Source organism: Tachysurus fulvidraco, chromosome 6, assembly GCF_022655615.1.
Source record: "Tachysurus fulvidraco isolate hzauxx_2018 chromosome 6, HZAU_PFXX_2.0, whole genome shotgun sequence".
NCBI classification, from domain to species: domain Eukaryota; kingdom Metazoa; phylum Chordata; class Actinopteri; order Siluriformes; family Bagridae; genus Tachysurus; species Tachysurus fulvidraco.
Window position 1 is genome coordinate 14,433,275 of NC_062523.1, and position 23,344 is coordinate 14,456,618.

A 23,344-nucleotide genomic window follows, 5' to 3' on the forward strand; every position below is an offset into this window, starting at 1 on the left:
TAAAGCAAACGTATTCACCTCGCCTGTATGCTCTATTCAAATAGATCAGGGTTTAGGTCTGACGTCATGTAAACTGCTGCAAGATGTCAAATTAGTTGCTAACTATGTCCTTAAATTGGCAAAACTGTGTTGTAGAGCTGCACTGCATTTTGAGCGACTAAAGCACTGCTTGTTGACCTGTTTTAAAGAACAAAAAGGTTTGAGATTTTCTCTTCAGACACCATTAGTACCACATTGTCAATGTCCCAAAAAATAGAAACATTTTAAATTCAAATCTGGACTTTTCATTTAACTAGCATGTACAGGCAACAAGGCATAAGTCTAAAAATATACACGTAATTAGCAGAGAAATCTTCACAGATGCTTCAAAACCATGAACTACAGAACAGCCCAGAAGCATCAGAGATTTAACAAGAAGAATCAGTGACTCCCACCAGAAGAGTCAGTGACTCCCACCAGAAGTCAGTGATTCCTACTTGAAGAGTCAGTGACTCCCACCAGAAATGAGAGATTCCCACTAGAAGAGTCAGAGACTCCCCCAGAAGTCAGTGATTCCTACTAGAAGAGCCAGTGACTTCCACCAGAAGAGTCAGTGTTTTCCATCAGAAGAGTCAATGACTCCCACCAAAAGAGTCAGCTCTTCCCTCCATCAAGTATCAGTGATTCCTGCCTTGTTTTCAGCCCCCTTTTTCACCAAAAGTATCAATCATGTATTAAGCCCAGACTACTACTACTAATATACTATTCATATATTTAGATATTTTAACTGAATTTTACCTGAATTTTTGTTGATTTTCCCAGTGGTGATGGATTACAGATTTATCACTGTCCCTGGCTTGTCCTTGCCTTTTTTGAATTGGCTCTGTTGTTATTAGCACAGCTTTAGATGTGGTTGATTTTTCTCATGTAAGGTAAAGCATGTAAGATCATTCTTTACAGGTTTCTGAGGTTTGAACTCGAGTTTCAGTTTTGCCTGTATATTTATTTCTTTATTATTCTCACAACATTCCCTGATGACTTCCCATGTTTGTACTTGGGTGTGTAGGTGTTTGGGAGCTACTGTATCAGTAGTGAGAATAACAACTGGCTCACAGCTCATTAGTGATGTCCAGACAGGGGCAGTCCTGCCTGTCACATCCCATTCACACACTAATTAATATGTGATCAATCAAACCAGACAGACTTTTCATTCTTACAAATACATTTTACTTAATGTTATAAAAGAAGCACATGTTCTACAGAGGACTCAATACCCCAACATAGACAGCATTTAATTTCTTCCATGTTCTTTCTGTAGAGAAGATGCCACTGGTACTCCAGTGTGTTCTCCTCTGACTGCGTGTTGGCTCAGTGCTGTGAGACATTGTGAGTTGCCTATACATAATATATGTGTATGTTGTGTTAGTGATGAGCTGGCCTCAGCATTTGTTTGCCTAAGCATGCTTAGAGAGCAGGTTTCCTCTGGGTAAACCCAGCACAGATGTATCCTGTTGTCAGATCTCAAATGTGTGTCAGCCTGAATCAGCAGGTTTTTACATGGCTGCAAACTGATCCTAAATGAGTATTTACAGAATCTGGGGTTTAATCCTGGAGCAATTCACTAATCAATGCTCCTATATTTGACGGATTCAGTGGCACAAATGCTCTGATCAGCACACCGATGTCAAAAGTGTTTTACCTCCTCTAAGATAAATGACTGACAAAGGGTTTAATAAAAACTGGGCAGTCTGTCTGGTAACCAAGAATGGAAGGATTCCTGAGTGGTACATACTGTTCCACTGTAACTGAGTCCAAAATCATGAAATCAATACTACTATTCTTTTCCAAGAACATCCCCACACACACACACACACACACACACACACACACACACACACACACACACACACACACACACACACACAAATACAGTTCCTATAAATGATCATATCTCTGTATCATTTCATGTTTAAACAGGCTTCCACTTATTACAGTTAAATGTTGTTATAAGTCTCACATTTTCACAGTTGCTGATGATGTCACAGGAGAATCTCTGTGAATTTTTTTAAAATGTGAATGTATTATTTAATTCATTTGTTTTTTTTGATAAACAGTGCAGCACACTGTTGTGTTAGTTTGATTTTTTTTTGTCTGTGTGCGCCACCTTTCCTTGCAGGCTTGTGCTCTTTCAGCTTATAACAACAGTGTAATAAAAGGCTGGCAATTAAGGCTGTAATGACACAGAGTAGCGTATCGTCTGATATAAGGTTCTATCAGATTCAATACATCTGCCTATAAAACATTACATTCAACAGACCGCATAATCTACTAGGTTTTCCACGAGGCAGGACATGCACACACACACACACACACACACACACACACACACACACACACACACACACACACACACACACACACACACAGACACACACATACACACATACACATACACACACACACAAGGCTAATTCAGTGGGTTAAAGAAATCACTGTGGTGACAGGGAAGTTCATTTTCAGTATTAGAACACAAGTCTCAAACCATGCTACAGCTACAGCTATAGAGTGCTGTGTGACGTTCGCTCACTAACAGCAGTATGTGAAATACAGTGCCCTGTGCTTTAGACATTTCCCTCTTGAGACTGACACCAGCAGGGCTGTCAAGGTTGGGTTAGTCTTGAAACAACATATGATAAACCTGTGTGCACCAAAATGAACTTGTCTCCAGTGCAAAGAAAACTGAACTCCCTTAGAGTGTTTCATAGATTTTTCTTTATACTTTTGCACACCCACTGGCACTGTTTGTAGTTTTGTATGCGTGTGTCATGTGACTATGTGTCCTTTACACACAGTGCATTCTAACCTTCACGGTAACAGCTGCTTCAACTGTGTGTGTAGAATAACTGCGGGTGTTGCATAATGACCTCAGTTAGGCCCTTTTTTGTTAGTCTTTACTCTTAAATAAGTGTCCAAAATTTTCTGCCATTTTAGCATAAATATTGAAAGTCGCCATCGTCTTCAGTTTGCACAATGAGCAACGGGGATCTCTTTCACTGGAACTAATGACAGAAACAATAAACCTTTCCCATGACTCAGCAGAATCCACACTACCTACATCAAGGCTTGCTCTGGAGTAACAGGAAAAGCCTCTCCCAGCCTGCCTGAAGCTCCTGTTCACAGGAAGCCTGATCCCACCTCTTCACATAAAAGGTCAGCACTTCCACCTACACAGCCCTAAACTGTAAATGCACAAATCCACTGAAAAGCATCTTTCAGCACGAGTTCACATCTGGTCTGAGCAGCTTGTTTATTTTCTCTCTTCAGCTATAAGATGTAATGTTCTGAAGGACAGTTATTGAATCATAAAATAGATTCACCATTCACTTTAATAGGAACATGTAAACATCTCATTTATGCAGTTATCCAATCCTTCAATCGTGTGAGAGCTGGAAAGAAAAAAAATAATAATTATGCAGATACATCACAAAAGCTTCAGTTAATGTTCCCATCAAACATGAGAATGAAGTAACCATAGCATGCTCACCACAGGTGTAAAGAGTGTTGTTTGAGTTACTATAGACTTCTTGTCAAATCAAAGCAGTCTGGTCATTCTCCTCTGATCTCTCTCATCATCAAGGTGTTTCCGCCCGCAGACCCTCTGCTTACAGGATGTTTTTTATTTTTCAAACCATTCTGTGTAAACTACAGTATAGAAACTGTGTGTGAAAAACCCAGGAGATCAGAGATTTCTGAAATACTCAAAACCAGCATTTTTTTCATCTGATACCTACAACCATTTTTCTTCCTTCTGTCATTTGATGTGAATGTTACCCATAGCTCTTTATCTGTATTTCTGATGCATCTTTTGCATTGTGCATCTGCCGCTGCTACACGATTGGCTGATAGATAAGCTAACTGCATGATTGTGCAGGCAATGTGATACATTGAACAGACAGAATCAAGAAATGTCATCAGGTAAAAGCATAGCACATAACTTTAACCATTCAGGCTAATAGGAACCTCTCATAGAATTATTATCTGAATTTATCATACTATCATTCAAATAATGTCTAAATATTTTGTTTTTAAACATGCATAAAAAAGCCGCTGGTGCTTACACTGCAGCAGCTCTATATTTAGTCATTGTGTTAGATTAACAAAAAGAATTTCATTTATCCATTTATTTCCTTTAAAGTAACAGTGGTCAGGGAAGACGAGGCAGAGGTACAACATGGAAAGCAGACACTCACCACCACAAACAACAATATAGCTAATGGTATGTAATGTCTTATAAATATAGACCTCTACAGACAGCAAAACTGTCATGGCTGTCATAGAATGAGTACATACTCATCCTTCAGAATTCTGAAAAGTGCCTTTTTATATCGAAGGGTTTTTCACAATGCACAAATTTCTAATAACCATAAAAGATTTATTTTATGGTTATTAGAAATTTGTGCTTTTATTGATTCAAGTTAGTGCACCTGCTTTAGCCACTTCAGCAATACAACACAATCAGGTCACATGATCCTGCTAGAAAGGAAGCTTTTGTACACATGTTTGTTAAGGGATTTTAACAAAAATTAAAACGGTTTAAATCTCCAGTCACATATCCATCCTACATGTTTAAAAAAAAAACACTGTGCTGTGTGTTAGAAACTCAGTCTACATGGCTGTCCTCCCACAACAGGGACAATGCTGGAGTCTATTATACCTATACAAATGCAGGACAAACCGTGGTTAAGACAAGTAAACTAGTGACTATGGCCATAATCATTTACATGTGTGTTTGCCTACAAGACTTTAAAAACTCAGACCTGTTCTCTGTCCGCTGCTGCAGTTGGTTTCATTCGTTTTACAGCTCTTTTTTTATATAAACATGACCAGATTTTGAGGATATATACCATAGGGACAGTTTGTCTACACAGTCATGCTTGTGCTTTTTTTTAGCTAATTTAGCAGCCATGTTTGTTTTTCAAGCTTTTTTAACTGTATCTTTCTTAATCGGGTGTCAAGAGGCTTCACTCTTCCGGCAAACTAGGTTAGTTAGAAAAATGACAATAACACTGAATTTTATGCTGTGTTTAAGAGGTAATTAATAGAGTAGAAGTTATTAAACATTTGTCAATAATCCTACAGTCAGAGCCATTCTGTCTAGTAACATGCCATTTAGCTGCTAGACTGCAAACATGCATGCTAAGACCTCAAAAGCAGATGTGGGTGTATTTAACAAACATAAAACTGGGTACATGGCTCTGCCCTTGACTTTGGATAACAGCTCTTTCAACTAAAATATTTTCAGCATAGACATTTTGAAATTCAATGGAATTCTCGAAATAAAAACCCAAGCAGTTTTCCACAAGCTTTTACATCTTCAAGTGTTACATTTTCTTTGACTTTAAGCTTTTTATCTGCTGCAGTGTTCAGTTAGTGTTCACACTGACACTAGAATGATTCCAGTGACTGTGACACAGATGCTCATGCCTGGTTTGTGCCTGGTTTCAGGATATTTTACACAGAGAGGTGGAGGAAGAGGAGGAGGAGGAGGAAGAGGAGGATTAGAAGGGCAGGTGGTCAGAGTAAAATGATCACAAACCTACAGTAACTCTTTACAACCACAATGAGCAGAAAAGCATCACTTGGTCTTAAAGTGGACTTTAAGTGTCCAGTAAGTCTGTGTCTACTGTTGCCTCAGATTCCTGGTCTTGGCTAAAGGGAACATAGTTGAACCCCATTTTTCAGCTCAACCTGGTTGTAAAGAATGTTGTGAAGAACAAACTACATTTAGTTAGTTATGATATAGGTATTCCAAATATCACGAATGCTTGATAAACCTTTAGTACATTTAATAAGCAAATGTAGACAATTGCTGATATGGGGAAACCAAAGCTACAAAAAAATCCATGTTTGTATTTAGTTTGGCAGAACTGGACAATATGAAACAAATTAAAACATAAACTACAGTTTCACTGCTACAGTATACTGAGAATGGTGTATGATAAGTTCCTGGTAAATGTGTTCAAGGAATATGATAAAAATATATATATATATAATCAGTTGCACCAGATTTAGATTTATAGCATTTGCAGACATCTGCATCAAGAACGACTTACAGAAATGAAAGTTACATTTTGCATTTAACTCTTTTATACAACTGAGCAGTTGATGGTTAAAGACCTTGCTGAAGAGCCCAATAATGATATCTTGGCAATGATGGAATCTGAATGCACTACCATCCGATCAGTACTCAAAAACCTGGATTTTTACACGTGACCCGATATACATAGACCATCATTATCAGGTGGGTTCAAATATGTGTTGCAAAGACAACTTAGCTGAAACTGCAATGAATTACATTGCTTTCTATTAAGTCAAAGAAGTTACTGTTGATAGTCTTAGTAGTATTTACCTATTTGTTCATGTAATTTAACATGCTGCTGAGATTTGATAGAAAATATAGCATCATTAGTTTAAACTGACAGGATGTTTTTCAGCCTGGAGTTAATCCCAGGGGACACGGGGTGAACAGAGTGCCAAACAATCGCAGGGCACAAATGCACACAGACGCCACAGACAATTTTGAGATGCGACATACAACATACAGTACAACGCATGTTTTTGGACTGAAGGAGGAAACCAGAGAACCCCAGAGTACAATGATAAATATTAAATAGACTGCAGTAATTCGAGGATTCCATTTAATGAAGCAAAACTTAAGAAAACAAGCCCTTTATGTCAATCGAATGTGTCAGTTATTACCTTTCTGATCAATAAGATGATAGAACAATAGTACGCTTAAAGTAAGACAGGATTTGCTAACATGTCATATGTCACCTTACACTGCATGAATAACAGACTTATGCTGTACCACAGCTGAATTTTATCTTAAATTGTAACTTACAGATGTGAGTAAGTGTGAGAGTCTGTGTGCATTTTGACCTGCAAAGGAAACAGTGGACCTCATTTATCAAGCTGCATGTGAATGGATTTGTTTGTAAACCGTTTGCCATTAAGACAAAAAAATAATAATTTTATTCCTAAAAAGGCCAAAATTTCAGAAACATGTTTGGTTCCTACTTACTGTCTTAAGTGTGAGAAGGTTTCAGCATAACAAGAATAACTAATGTACTAAAACTAAACCTTGATTGACTGACAAACATAATCTGCATAGGCTACTATACTTTTACATATGGATTATAATGTTAAGTTCAGGGACTAAGAATAGCATTGAGACAATTTAATTAAAATGAAAGAATAAAAAAAATAAAGAAAGCTAGGCAAATACAAACAATAAATTAAGACAAACAATACTTCATTAAATTATGACGAATGCCTTTGTATAAACAGAGGACAGGCTGGTTTATCTGCATGTAGTCATAAGCCGTGAACAAATACCTCAGCTGACAAAAGATTTAGCACACGTCAGACGGAAAGATGGCTTATAAATCAGTTCCGTTTGCCACATCATCTATTTTAAAGGCTGGGCAACACTCTGGATTCTGCACTACTAAGACAATTAAAATTTACATTTAAAAATAGTTTCTCTATGTGATGTACTTGGTTTATTGTTAATGTCGCTCCACTCACTTAATTCTTTATGTTTAGTAGTCATTTCTTGCTCCCAGATGTCCGTGCGCTTGACCTTTTATAGAGTTGTGTGGATGTCACTAAGTGCAAATGATATGTGTCGCCGTGTCAGGAAATATATTTGAACATATTTGGCCGTTTAACATAAACACACAATAACAAAGAATTACATTTTTTCCAACTTTTGTGTGCCGCAAATTCTGGTGTTTGGTTTGGGTTACGCAAACATTTACACAGAACATTACTGAAAGCAATACAGGGCTGAACCGAGGCAACACTAACTGGACAAAAAAACAAACTATATATGAAGTGACAATTTAAAGACACTAAGGAGGAAAAATGTCAAATGGATGCATTTTGTAGCATTATAATTCTTAAAAAAACTCCAAAAAGCAGCCCCACATTATTAGATTCAAACACTCATGCCACATGATGACATACTAAATAGGGTTCATTTATCTCAACAGCACACTTTTTTGGTTTGACCAAGTGACTGGCAGGAATCAGTATATTCATTATTTTGCTTACACCCTTCATTATCAATCAAGTGCCCCATGTCTGTAGGTTTTAGTGGCAACAGATATATTTTAAATAAAGACTCTGAATATTGGTCTATATAAAATGAGGGCAAAGGTCTAAGATCTTGTGGAGTGTGAGACAAATTATTAGCAGTTTGTATTACAAGAATTTCAGTTTGCTAATGGTGAGAGGAGTCATGAACAGCTACATTTATTGCTTGATATGGAAATTTCTGATTTAAAGTGAATGGTAATGTCACAGTGGTGGAAGCAACGGTCTGATTGGCTGGAAAAAAAAATAGTACAGTAGTGACTAAGAGCAATAAGCAGCTTATACACCCAGCCGAATGAGTCAAGGCTTTCACAATAACACTGAACTACCACAGCCTAATGCTTTCCAAAGCATTTTGGCAACAGAAGCATAGTTCTTCTATACAAATCTATACATAACAAAAGGTGCTATTTAAACATAAACAAACCAATCCCACTGGACACACAGAGCTCCAAGATATACTATAGGTCTTCTAGAAACAGAACAAAATACATGTACACGTGTACAACACACAGAAGCAGTACACATGGAGAATTTACACAAACCTCTTTGTTGAGTAAAGCATTAGGGGTGCTGCTGACTTTGTCCACCTGCAATGTGATTGGACAGGTAAAGTGTGTCCATGGTGACAGCACTAGTGTCCTAACTACTGCATAATTAAAAGAGACTCTGACCGTCACTCTCAGTGGTCTGGTTGAGTTTACAATAAAGTGAGTGCAACTCTAGAACAAGGTATCATTCCTGTACCTGGTGTCATGTGGAGGCCACTATGCTTTTTAATAAGAAACACCTTTCATAGGAGTAATGAGCTTAGCTTTAAATACACTTGATAAGTTTAAAAAACTACCCAATGCAAAAGCAGGAACTACAAGGTGTCTGAAAGGTCAGGAAGGTCACAAATGGCAGTACAACTACAACATAGTATGACTATTCATCATATGCTCTATACGTGTACCCTTATAGTCTACGTACTTTCTCAGCCACCGCATCTATTAATTTAAGACATATTCTCATTGTTAAATCTTACTTTACAGCATAGATTTTTTCCCCCGCAAGTATCCTAAGTTAGGAAGAGCACACTGGTATGAGACGATTCTTAAAATAGGTCAAATAAGGACATGTCTTTAAGTGTAAAGGACTGTCACTAACAAAAATCATACACAGTTCTGTCTCAGCACACAAGCAGACATAAAATGCTCTCCATGTTATTATTATTATTATCAGTAATAAAATAAAACAGTTTTGCTTTTCCTATGACCTGACAACACATTTAAGAGGAGTTATGCTTCCCTGTTATTTTTTCCCCTTACCTGACAACTTTCTTAAGATCCTAAAGCTCAAAGCCTGCACTTCTCAGTCCAGTGTATTTGAAGTGTTGTGTTAAAGGAAGCATGGAGTCAATATCAGATACAATGTCTGCAATGTCACAGCTTGACCTTGCTGCCTAAATATCTAAGATGTCCAGTTCTCCAGTTCTTAAGACAAAGATGTGCAGCTGTAATGAATCAGGACACGTTGTGTAAACTTTCTGAGTGTCTGAATCAAAATGAAAAGGTCAATATATAAAGCTATAAACATGTCACAACACAGGAGTCTTCATGTATTAGACAGGGATTAGATGAGAACCAGATGGACAGGTATCAGGATGCAGGTCACTATTATTGTCCTCATCATATGTTACCAGGTGCAGGACATGAGCATCACAAAGCACTGCAAATTCCTGATCAGAAAAGCAAACCGATTGCATTGATTTATTAACAGTTTATAAGAACCACAGTGTGTTTTTTCGTGATGTCACTGTAAACAATGTGATGATGATCAATATAAACAATACACTGGATAGAGAGTCATACACAATGTCACAGACTGCAGCTGCTTTACAAAAGAAAGCAGATGTAAGTAGGAGGAAGAGGAAGAAGACATGGTAAAGGAGCTGCATACTAACCGTTAGCTTTATTGACCATCTTCTTGGCGCATAAACCTGATGGTTCCGGATGCTGTAATCACGGAGACTGATGGTTTATTCTTCCATCAGCAGCTATCAGTGTCTCCTTGCTTATCTCCTCTGAGGTGCATTGTTAATCGGCTAAAATTATAAACGTTTTTAGCCATAAATAACCTGGTTAAAGTGAGCAAAGTGCTGTGTGTAGTTGAATTTGAACGCACTAGAGATAGATGCTATTTCACGCTCCTCCCTGCAGTAAAGAAGATGACTTCAGAGCCCGAGCTTAAACTAAGAGCAGGACTGGATCTGTTCCGTATACTGACAAATCCCGCCCCCTGAGCTGGGATTGGCTTAATTTTTTTAATTTCGGGCTACCCCTTAATACGTTCATTCATTTACTAGCCAATTGTAGAGAAGTAGCATTGCACTGACCAATCCTGGCACAGGAGGTGGGATTTGGAAGACCAGGAGCTGGATTACACAGCTGGCTCTGCGCAAAAGCCGGAGCGGCTCGTTATTGCGCATGAAGTCTGAGCAACACATTTAATAAACAGCCTACTGAAACAAACAAAAACATGGTTCTGCATTAAAAACCGGGCTTGCACTGAAAACCTATTCATACTCTGGGAGATCTGTATTCCTGCTGTATTCCTGCTGTATTCTTCCTCTTAACGTTTTTTGTCTAGAAATTAAATTTTATTTTATTTCTATAGCACTTTTTAGAATCGACATTGTCTCAAAGCAGCTTTACAGAACATAAACATAGAACAAAATGTTAATATAAAGATTAATATAATACAAAAAATCAAGATGAATATTAGATATTTAAATGTGTTTGTATTTATCCCAAATGAGCAATTCTAAGATGACTGAGGTGACTGTGGGGAGGGAAAACTCCCTTAGATGGAAAAGGAAGAAACCTTGAGAGGAACCAGACTAAAAGGGGAGCCTCATCCTCATGTGGGTGACACTGGAGGATGTGATTATAAATATACAGTCTTACAAATGTTGTATTGATGAGGAGATTGTTGTCACATGGAGTTGGCGTCTCCTCTTTAGTATAGCAGAGTCTAACTGGAGCTGGTAAAATCTCTAGATGCCTCAGGATCCTCACAGAGTTGGCCTCATGTCAGTGGAGGTCCAAAATCTTCAAGATATGTATTCTTAAATTCAGCAAATCAGAGCAAATAATTTTCAGGTCCCCCCCCCCCCCGTCTTTCTCAGGATTAAATTAAATAAATTAAAGCATTATCCCCTATTCACATTTACTATGCTAATTACGGTGATTAACCTCAAACTCTTCTACAAAAAATCTCAGCTAAATGATGATCATTAAAATATCGTATTACGTTAGATGAATGAAAACTCATCATGGATAATTTGGTAGGTGTCGGTTGGCATACTGTCCCTCATTACAGCTGCACAAACATCACATCATCTGTCAAACATCACATGGCAGCTTTAATTATGCTTAGCGTAAAGTATCTGCCACCTGGTGGAGTGCAACAGGTCCAACTGTATATTTACAATCGAGCAGAACATTTACTTGAGCTGTGATCCTATTCATCACATGAGATCTTAATACAGGTCGCTCTGGAGTACTAACATAATAAATTAGATACCATTAATGTACAGATTGAAAACAAGGTTCGTCATCATGACCGCCATATCTGTTACAGACTCAGTTCAGACTAGTTGGCAAATATCCCAAATAAAACAATATTAACCTTAAACAAATTTTATGTTGCACTTTTCCAGCTATTTTGCAGTTTTCTTGTTAGTTTAGAAAATAATGAATAAACAAATTAATAACAAATGTAAAGGAATGGATATGTATCACTTGCTACTACAATGTAACACTAAAGAACCCAATTCCTAATGTTAACAGTTTAAAAAAAAAAAAAAAACACCACAAAGCAATTTATCTGGATTATTTTTTTAATTATTGGTAGTAAGATCATTTACATGAAAACGCAAACAGCAATGTCTGGTGTCTGTTCTGTCTTTGTCTTCACAGTCTTTAAATTTACACCGCTTATGTGTTTTTCACAATTACATATACGAAAAAAAGTACACAGTATTAAAAGGAGACATAGCAATCATCCGCATAGCAAAACATCAAACAGCATATGTACAGTAGTCACTGTCCGTAGCTATGAGGTCGTGTCATCGTAAAAATCCGTCCAGTCATGTCGAAGTCATGCGTCATGTCACTTAAACTCTGTAGGAACAAAGACAGCAAACCAGTTATACAAGAACACCCTGCTGTGAGACCTGCTTCCTGTGTGTGAATGGATATAGACATGCACATGTGTTTGTCAGGCTTCATCCACTGAGCAGAATCATGCCTTAAGGGCTTAAAAAGGTTAGTGAATGTCACTAGTCCTTTTGTTGTAAATTGTATCTATGGAATTTGAAGAAAAAGACTCCAGAAAAACGAAAGAACAGATTGGTCATTAAAAAGGGAAAATCTCAAACAAATAAGCAAATACATCAGATTAAGGAATCACCCACATGATAATCATTGTTCTTTTTAAGCATGATATTTTAATCTAATTTCATCTTTCATTCAGTAATTGGTAATAAATGAGGAAATAATCATTAGCACAGTACTGAAGTAGACTGTTTATCTGACCTGCAAAAGATAAATAGGTTTTCTTTATGCCTGGTCTCAGGCAGAGACAAGACATCAGTGAAAGAGAATGTTAATTGATTACAAGCACGCAGAAATTTAAAAGAGAATGTACAAGTGTTAAAATTTAGAGTCAAAAAAGTCTAATTAAAAAAAAATAATTCTAAGGAAGGATTAAAATTGTCCATACATTTTTTTACCTTGTAAATAGCTTTAATGAAACATAACATCATTGTGTTGGTTTGTGTGTTTCTGATTTAGTGTCTCATCTCAAGTGACTTTGTCTCATCTCAATGTAACTTAATATTAACAAACACCTGCATGAGATATCTGTTAGCCAGACAACGAGATGGAACTAAAGATGATGCCTTACCAGAAGTTGTGACCTACCTTAACCAATGTGGAAGCTGCATCAGTAAGTTCTCTGCCTCTTGTGAGACTCCTCTTTAGGTGGATCAGCAAGCATGACCTTCATTTTCACACCATTTACCACTTTGCCATGAAGTGCTGCCATGGCATCGTTCGCATTCTTTCGGTCCGCATACTTAATGTAGCCAACATTCCGGCCTGGTACCAGGTACACCTCCACTAAAGAGCCAAAACGACTGCAAGAAAATATAAACCTAGATGTTCATACACGGTTACTGGAAAACAAAAGGACCTCTATTAAAAGGACTGTGCAATCTAATAAGACTCATCTGTGATTAAACGCGGCTTTCGAGTCACAAATCAGCAGCATCTACGTCTCAGGGCAGCGCAGCCATGCAACATGAAAGACACTTGGATTCACTAATCAGGATCAAAATGGCCATAGAAGAAAATCTTCTCTAATTAAAGTATGATCTAATTAATGAAATGTGAGGAGACTTGAGCTGTCTAGTATATATGCAGATATTCACTGCTGACTGCACAAGAATACACACAGTGCATAATGCAATAGATTCAGAGCCATGACTACAAGTACACATTTTAGGAAAAAGTGGGGTTTTTGGGCCTCTTTTATACACAAAATGGCATTTTGGGTAAATTAACACAAAGCTCCACAAAGGAGAAACTGTAAATTGTATAAACATCACAGCTGCTTACCGGGTTGTTACTCTGTGAGCTGTAATTTCTTATTTGATAACCTGTTTGCAATTGAATTTCACACTGTCTTATTACACCCTTGTGCCAAGGCTCCAGAACATGATACGCTCTGTGCTGCTCTTGAATCAACTGTCCTAGAAGCACATTGCAAACTGCCAATGGATGATGCTGAATAAGACCTGAAAGTGAATCATTTTGCATTTAAGTAAACCTTTTCTGCATTGCACTTCTCTATCGCTCAATGCACTTGCAATAAACCACTATTACAGAGGCATTAAACACTAATAGTATACATATCACTGGGCTGGAGTGCTCATGGATCATGTTCAAATCATCTCTGTATTTCAGTATGGATGGACATCATTTCAGAAATGCTGTGTGTGTGATGCGTGGCACTCACCAAAACACATCTTCAAGTACGTCCACTGGCAATGGGGAGGGGTTGAAGATGACAAAAAGCCTCTCTTTGACCACACTGTCAGGAGCAGCCAGTTTCTTATGAGAGGGGAGGACAACATCTGTCTGTACACGAGGTTTCTGGGGCAACGATGAAGCTGCATAACCCTGCAGACAAATTGTATTATTCAGCTAGTTAAAGGAGGTCAGCACAAAATGCTGCTATTAAGACTAAACCAGTTATTCAGCCCTAATTTAAACGTGATAACATTGTGCCTCAGCCGACCCAGTACTACAACATCCTTTATGTAGTTTTTTATTTCATTGGGGAAAGTACTATTAGGTGAAAACCATCCCCCACACTCATCATTCCCAGGCAGGGAACAAACCCATCCACTGGGGAGTTAACACTCTGTGCTGGTCCAAAGCCTGGATAAAACGGAAGGGTTGCATCAGGAAGGGCATCCGGCATAAGAACCATGCCAAATCAGATACGCAGCTCAGATGATCCGCTGCAGCAACCCCAAACAGGGAGCAGCCAAAGGCAAACAACAACAACTATTAAGTGAAAACCATTAAGTGAACCCTAAGTGGGATTCCTTAATTGAACTTAGGTTTGATTACAGAGACATTTCCATTATACTCTCATACTGTTTGGTTCATCATGCTAAACATCTCCCACTGTGGTGCTTAAAGAGTGCTGCTTACTGCAGTGGTCTTCATTAGTTGAGCTCCAGAGGGGCCGTTCCACACCATAGACATCATCTGAGCTGCAACCAACTGCATGGCCATCTTTCCTACTGGGCTATCAAGAAAAGAAAACCCATTATATTGGTTCTTAATGCTGTGAAGATTTGTCTTAAACAAAAAGGTATACAAAAACTATACTAAAGACTGTATTACGAATAATAACAGCCCAGAGCTGGCCTCTACCTGGTCCTGTCCTCTCCATCATCAATGAAAGCCACAGAAAGTCGGTTCCCAGGAGGATACTCAAAGCCATTCAGTTTTTCTTTAGCATACACTGCAGATCCCAAATTACTGTAGCGAATCATAGCCTGGCCTGTAAACAACAAATATCATTAAGACACCCTAAAACAATGTGTCAAAATAAAGAAGAGACAGATCCAGAATTACTGACTCAATGCCAACAGATATTTTATCGTTCTCAAAAAGAAAAGAAAATCCCTTCTCATCTAACAACAGATGCTCACACACAGAGCTCACGAGATGCTACTGTGACTTTAAAATCGGGGACTGGAGTCAGAAGGGACAAAAAATTTTGCTAAAGTTTTTGTCCCATCTGACTTCAGAACCTGGTTCCAAAGTCATGGTGTGTGTATCTGTTAGATCAGAGGGGCTATTTTGGGCATAATGAACTGTTTTGTTGGCATGGAGCTCAGAATTACTGGCACCACTAGAAACACGAGTAAAACATGTTTTTTTAATTTAAAAAATGTAATCTAATTAGTTTAATTTAGGTATTTATTCGGGTATTTATAGGTAGGTATTTATTAATCATATTTCACCATGATGTTCAACTAATTAAACACAAAAACCTACTTATTTTTCCAATAGTGCCAATAATCCTAGGGCTGTCTGTAAATAAATAAGTCCTAAAAAATATATACTTCACTCCAAGGCAGAGCTGTTACATTTCATATTACACAGCAATTACAAGTACAGACACACAGATGAAGAAATATTTGAACTGATATTTCAATATGAACTGCACAGAGATCCAGATAAGTCTGATGGTGAATTCAAGTGTTCTAAATAAGGTGGTCTATACTACCTTTACTGAAACCATATTGGTCTCTTTGCATCTCACAGTATTCCATTCCTGGGATCAGATCAAACAGGCTATAAATCTGCTCCTGTGCGACAGGCACTCGCGACGACACCATCAGACACCTTGTTATCATGTCCGAGTTCCAGCCATCTCCAGCAGCGTAACTACTAGATTCTGCACCTGCAGCACACCATGCACACTTTAGTACTAACTTTATACAATTTATACAATACTAACAGTTACAGTGAAAGAAACCTAGTTTTGTTATACGAAATATCAGCGTTCAAAGTTGTTCCTATTCCATATTAACTAACCAAATTAGTGGACTGGAAGTAACGGTTGTAGGACACAGATTATACAGTGCTCAGCATGAATGAGTACACCCCCTTTAAAAAGTAACATTTTAAACAATCTCAATGAACACAAAACAATTGTCCAAAATGCTGACAAGACTGTTTAATATAACATCTGTTTAACTTATAACATGAAAGTAAATTTAATAATTTAATTTAAAACACATTTTTCAGTTGAACTCAAATTAGGGTGATGCAAAAATGAGTACACCCCACAGCAAGAAGGCTACATCTAGTACTTTGTATGGCCTCCATGATTGTTAATGACAGCACCAAGTATTCTAGGCATGGAATGGACAAGCTGACGACATTTTGCAACATCCAACTTTTTCCATTCTTCAAGAATGACCTCTTTTAGAGATTGGATGCTGGATGGAAAGTGATGCTCAACTTTTCTCTTCAGAATTCCCCATAGGTGTTCAATTGGGTTCAGATTAGGAGACATACTTGGCCACATGATCACTTTTACCCTGTTCTTCTTCAGAAATCCAACAGGGGCCTTAGATGCGTGTTTAGGATTATTGTCATATTGGAAAAGTGCACAACGACCAAGGGCCCGGAGAGCAGTACATCTGTGAATTCATGATACCATCAATGAAATGCAGCTCCACGACACCAGCAGCCACCACCATGTTTCACTGTAGGCACCATGCATTTTTCTTTGTATTCCTCACCTTTGCGACACCATATTGTTTTGAAGCCATCAGTTCCAAAAACATTTATCTTGGTCTCATCACTCCAGAGTATAGAGTCCCAGTAGTCTTCATCTTTGTCAGGATGGGCCTTGGCAAACTTTAGGTGTGCTATTTTGTGCCTGGTCTTTAGGTTTCTTTAATGGACGGTACCTGTGCAGTGTATGCAGTATTGTGTCACCGAAAATGGTCTTCCCAGTTTGGCTTTCTACTTCTTTAGATAACTGCAGTGAACTTGCATGCCGATTTTCTTCAACCCTTCTCTTCTGGAGGTGTTCTCTTCCGTGGACGGTCTGGACGTGTCTGTGAGATGGTTGCCGTTCCATCTTTTTAAATTTTTCGTACCACTTTTGCTACAGTATTCTGACTGATTAGTAAAGCTCTGCCAATCTTCTTGTAGCCTTCCTTTCTGGTGTAGTGAAAATATTCTTTCTCAGGGTTTGTGACATTTCTCTTCCATGTGGTGCCATTGCTGACAGCATGAAATGGGATGTAGCCTAACACCCTTTCATAGTCCACTGTCTGCTGGACACCTGTGTAATGAATAATTAGACACCTGTGGTTGAATTCTTGTTAAATTAGACATTTGTAGTCTACAATTTTGCTTTGCTCTAGACACTTTCAGTGGGGTGTACTCATTTTTGCATCACCCCAATTTGAGTTAAACTGAAAAATGTGTATTTTAAAATAAATTATTAACTTCACTTTCATGTTATAAGTTAAACAGATGTTATATTAAACTTAGTCTCGTCAACATTTTGGACAATTGTTTTGTGTTCATTGAGATATTGTTTAAAATTTTACTTTTTAAAAGGGAGTGTACTCATTTATGCTGAGCACTGTACCACAGCACTGTTGAACTGCAATACTGACTAGTCAGGAGTTTCTATAATCACACAAAAAGGCAGCAACTTTTTACAGGGAGAGACTACAAGCAAAATAGATCATTTTTTGGATCTGTTAGTGTTATCCATAAATACTAAAACTGGAATACTTTACTGTATAATACACACCAAATGGGTAGGCACTTAAGCCTGGCTCATTTCCTACATGATCGGATCTTTGATTGCTGAAATAGTCGTTGTCAGCTGAGGAGTTTTTTGTCCTTGGTTCAGCAAGAATAGCTCTGAAAGCTGTTCAGACAAACAGAGGGTATAAAAGATAGAAATGCCCAACACATGTTCAAATTTCTCACTACGGTTTGAAATTAACACTAACATACACAGAAATAGCACAGTCATGCCACTTACTTTTGTCACAGTTCTCTATAGCCTTGGCAGCCTGAGAGGGTTTGTGAAATCGGACATAGCCCAAACCCTTACTCTCACCTGTAGATTTATTTTTTATGACAATGGCATACTCTATCTCTCCATAGGTCTGTTATTAGTGAAAGTATGAGAGGACAAGTGGAAGAATGAAAGACAAAGTTAGTTACAAAATCAAGCAAAATTACTAATTATCTATGGTGTATGAACAATTTACTTCACAATTTATGTAATTTTGTCTAGCCTTGATATACTGTCAATGAGTGTGAAATCGCCACCTTTCTAAACCAGGAAACAACAGTTACAGTACATTTACGTGAATGTTGTATAGAAGTGCATCACTGACCCAGATAATGTAGTAATGAATAAATTAATGTCAATTAAGATATACGTCATTCATTGAGTGGTTGTAACAGAGAGCAGTATAAATAAGTATAAATGTGACATTTATTATGTGAAATTTCTATGACTTAGCAACACAGACAATGGTCTTTCACCTGCACCAATAACGACATTTTCTCATCCTTTGCCTTTCTAACAATTATACAGCACAAACTTAACTTAGTTTTATTCTTGTACAATCAAAACAGGTTTATTTTAAGACACGGGTGCACTCTAAAATAAACGCTTTAATATCTATCTATATCTATCTATCTATCTATCTATTCTGATAAATTATTATATTCGATGTGTTTTGAGTGCAAAGTTAAGCTGTCAAACTGTGTTCGATCTAGAATAAGAAATCTCTCTTAAAGATAGTGTCATCTTGACATCACAATGACGTTAGTGGGACACCTTGAATGTCTCCTTCAGGTCTTCTTCAGTAAATGTTTTGGGAATCATGACAAAGATTCTGGTCAGTTCCTCATCCTCGACGTCTCTGTGACTCCCAGAAGATCTGGACTGGGCGATAAACACCTGTACAAGGCAAAAGAGCATAATAAAAAATAAGTGTGTGTGTGTGTGTGTGTGTGTGTGTGTGTGTGTGAGAGAGAGAGAGTGTGAGTACAAGGAAATACACTTCCTTTAGAGGTCTTTAAAAGGTCTGCAAAGTCGTCTAATGAAGCAAAAAAATAAATAATGCAACATGAGATTTAAACAATCAGTGTAATGAGCAAACACCTTAATGGGTTTGGTTCCTTCCACCAGACACTTGCCGTGCATTTCCTCCATGGCGTTACACGCCTGTGAGGATTTAGCGAATTTCACAAAAGAAACTCCTTTAGACTCTTTTGTCTGTTTGTCTTTTACAACCCAAATGTCTTGGACTTCACCGAAAGGGGCAAAACGCTCCCGAATAGTGTCTTCAGTGATCGATTTGCTGGTGACCAGAAACAGTCGACTGTTCGGGGGATCATCGAGATAAGACGAAGGCCTGTTGTAGTCCTCCATTTTCAGCGCACTTGTAGCAAACCTTGCTAACTAACGCGCTTTTAAAGTAGCTAGCGACTTACTTTAACTGGACGAAATGTAAATAAAACACCTAAAAACGCAAAGCAACAAAAATAAAACCGTTTCACCGAAATATTCGACTTCTGATCCACTTGAAAAGGTCAAACGAAGAGAAAGCCTAACGCACTAGCTTCAGTCCAAACACTGTTTTTATCGTCAAATCGCAGACTTCAAAATAAGAGCCGTGCTGCTTAAGGGTCTAAATAGTAATAAAAACTATTTGAAACTTCATAAAGACGTTATTAGTAGGAAATTAAATTTCTTAAAGCTATTTTCCCATGAAATATAAAAATTTAATTACTAGTATTAACATAATTCATTGATTTGTTTAAAGGATATAACCAGCTATTATATGTGTGACTTGTAAAATGTTTTAAAGTGTAAAAATCAGTCGGATTTTTTTTTTACACGTTGGACCCCCTTCCTGATTTTTTATTTTTTTGCATCTTTGTCACACTTTAATGTTTCAGCTCATCAAACAAATGTAAATATTAGTCAAAGATAACACAAGTAAACGCAACATGCAGTTTTTAAATGAAGGTTTTTTATTATTAAGGGAAAACAAAATCCAAACCCACATGGCCCTGTGTGAAAAAGTTTTTGCCCCCCTGTTAAAACATAGCTGTGGTTTATCACACCTGAGTTCAATTTCTCTAGCCACACCCAGGCCTGCTTACTGACTGCACCTGTTCGCAATCAATTAATCACTTAAATAAGTCCTGACTGACAAAGTGAATTAAACCAAAGGATCATAAAAAGTTACACATAATGCTGAGATGGGGGCACGGTGGCTTTGTGGTTAGCACGTTCGCCTCACACCTCCAAGGTCGGGGTTCGATTCCTGCCTCTGCCTTGTGTATGCAGAGTTTGCATGTTCTCTTTCCTCTGGGTACTCCGGTTTCCTCCCCCAGTCCAAAGACATGCATGGTAGGTTGATTGGAAAATCTCTGGAAAATTGTCCCTAATGTGTGATTGCATGAAAGAATGAGAGTGTGCGTGTGCCCTGCGATGGGTTGGCACTCCGTCCAGGGTGTATCCTGCCTCGATGCCCGATGACGCCTGAGATAGGCACAGGCTCCCCGTGACCCGAGGTAGTTCGGATAAGCGGTAGAAAATGAGTGAGAGTGAGTAATGCTGAGATCCAAAGAAATTAAGGAACAGGTTATAAGGTTATAACTCCAGCGAACCACAGTGAAAGCCATTATCCACAAATGGCAAAAACATGGAACAGTGGTGAACCTTCCCAGGAGTGGCCGGACGACCAAAACTACCCCAAGAGCGCAGCGACAACTCATCCAAAATGCCACAAAAGACCCCACAACAACATTCAAAGAACTGCAGGTCTCACTTGTCTCAGTTAAGGTCAGTGTTCATGACTCCACCATAAGAAAGCGACTGGGCAAAATGGCCTGCATGGTAGAGTTCCAAGCCAAAAACCACTGCTGAGCAAAAAGAACATAGATTTGTCTCAGATTTGCCAGAAAACATCTTGATAATCCCCAAGACTTTTTCGAAAATAGTTAGTGGACTGACGAGACAAAAGTTAAACTTTTTGAAAGGGGCTGTTTTGCTGCTTCAGGACCTGAAAGACTGTGATAAATGGAACCACGAATTCTGCTGTCTACCAAAAAATCCTGAAGGACAATGTGCAGCCATCTGTTTGTGACCTCAAGCTGAAGCGAACTTGGGTTTTGCAGCAGGACAATGATCCAAAACACACCAGCAAGTCCACCTCTGAATTGGCTGAAGAAAAACAAAATGAAGACTGGAGTGGCCTAGTCAAAGTCCTGACCTGAATCCTATTGAGATGCTGTGGCATGACTTAAAAAGGCAGTTCATGCTCAAACCCTCCAATGTGGCTGAATTACAACAATTCTGCAAAGATGAGTGGACTAAAATTCCTCCACAGTGCTGTAAAAGACTCAAGTTATTGCAAATACTTGATTGCAGTTCTTGCTGCTAAGTGTGGCCCAACCAGTTATTAGGTTTAGGGGCAGGAACTTTTTCACACAGGGCCATGTAGGTTTGGATTTTGTTTTCCCTTAATAATAAAAACCTTCATTTGAATAATAAAAACTGAATGCTGAAACTTTGACTAATTTCAATTTGTATAATCTGAAACAAGTGTGACAAACATGCAAAAAAATCAGGAAGGGGCAAATACCTTTCATGCTACTGTATCTTCAATTTTATATTGTCTAGTTTGGGTGAGCCTGTGCCCATGATGGCATCAAATTCCTTTTCTTGGCTGACAGAAGTGGAACCTGATGTGGTGTGGAACCTGGGGTCATTTGCGTTTTTGTTTTGTAGTTTTTTGGTAAAATACTATTCTGGTACCACAATCCATGTCTGGTATCAACAACCTTGCTACAGAGATTGTTTGTTTTTTGTTTCTATTTTGCTTGACACTGCTCTGCTGCCACATAATTACCTGGCAAGAGAACTCAATAAATGCACCAATGTTCAAGTGTTCCTAGTATATTGGACAGTAAGAGGATAAATTTCTAACTCCACTACATTTAAATTTGATTCTATATACCTCACATTTTACAAGTTAACAAAGATTCTGGTGGCCACCAAGCATCATGCTTTGGGATTATTTGGACAGCTGTCACATAATATAAGCTCAGACTTCATGGAGAGTTACATATATAAGATACCATGGACGCATAAAAAAACATTTTCGATTACTTTCTTTTTAAGTGGATTTCTGTGTGCTGTAATTCCAAGTTTCTACATGGAACAATACATGTCTATTTTATGTGTAATGTGCTAACTGTATCAGCATGAATTTAGTCTTCCAAACCCATATAACTACACTTCATATCCTACTTATAGTATAAAAAGTATTTGGTTTGTTCCATTATTGTTAATGATCTCACGACCCAAGATCCAGGGCACAGTGAAGGTAGTGTTCAGGGCTTAGGCTTGTATGGCTGCTTCTGGAGGAATCTCAGTAATCTTTATCAGTGATGTAACTCATTAAGGCAGCAGAATGAATTCAGAAGTCTACAGAAACATTGTCTACCGAGAAATGCATCCAATCTAATTGGGAAGAGCTTCATCATGCATCATGCATCAAGTGAAAGCTGCAATTCAGATCCATCATCTCATTTAATATTGATGTCAAACCCAAGGTTTAGCAAAAGCAAATTTTGTGGCCTTGCTGTTTTACAGAAATCTGTTATTCATACTTAACCATTTATGGCTTCACATACAAAACCATTTATGGCTGCAAATCTTCTGCCCATAATTAATGACAAAATTGCTCAAGATCTGTCAAATTCGACGGAGACAAATGGTGAACAGCGATTTTGTTCTCTGTTCACAAATTCTTTGATGTCTTTGGTTAAAATAATGTACAGTCGCATAGACATGCAGTCGTGATCCACCCATTTAGCCTATAACTAAGCTGCAATATCTGCCACAGCCACTGGAGGCCGCAATTTTTTGAAACTCTGGTATAGCCATTATTTGTTTTCTAAAGATTGCCTTTATAATAATAACAGGGTCATATAATAATTCACATTAAGACAGTGTCTTACAAGTGTCTATAAACTATCCATCTAAGACACTCGTTGTGGCTAATAGATTT

At 38.0% G+C, this 23,344-nt stretch overlaps 2 protein-coding genes across 6 annotated transcripts in view; both read right to left on the minus strand.

Annotated features, from left to right (window-relative positions):
- osbpl6 (oxysterol binding protein-like 6) overlaps nt 1–10,369 on the minus strand; it is a 41,777-nt gene extending 31,408 nt beyond the window's left edge. For all 4 annotated transcript variants that reach the window (XM_047814576.1, XM_047814577.1, XM_047814578.1 and 1 more), the window contains exon 1: nt 10,082–10,369. The gene's annotated coding sequence lies outside the window, so the exon portion shown is untranslated. The remainder of the gene's footprint in view (nt 1–10,081) is intronic.
- A 1,632-nt stretch (nt 10,370–12,001) lies between these two features.
- Nucleotides 12,002–19,929, minus strand: rbm45 (RNA binding motif protein 45). Of its 2 annotated transcripts, none has more exons than XM_027164699.2 (10): nt 19,420–19,928; nt 19,093–19,215; nt 18,283–18,409; nt 18,046–18,165; nt 15,991–16,167; nt 15,129–15,258; nt 14,904–15,000; nt 14,200–14,363; nt 13,104–13,318; nt 12,002–12,302 (listed from the first exon to the last, which is right to left on the minus strand). In XM_027164699.2, the coding sequence occupies exons 1-9, from the start codon at nt 19,687–19,689 to the stop codon at nt 13,126–13,128; spliced, it is 1,401 nt and encodes a 466-aa protein (XP_027020500.1). In that variant the 5' UTR covers nt 19,690–19,928; the 3' UTR covers nt 12,002–12,302; nt 13,104–13,125. The 2 variants fall into 2 exon arrangements, 1 of the variants encoding a protein (XP_027020500.1); XR_007140899.1 differs by lacking the exon at nt 12,002–12,302 and adding an exon at nt 13,800–13,978 and having other exon boundaries at nt 13,182–13,318; nt 19,420–19,929.
- Between the last annotated feature and the right edge of the window lie 3,415 nt (nt 19,930–23,344).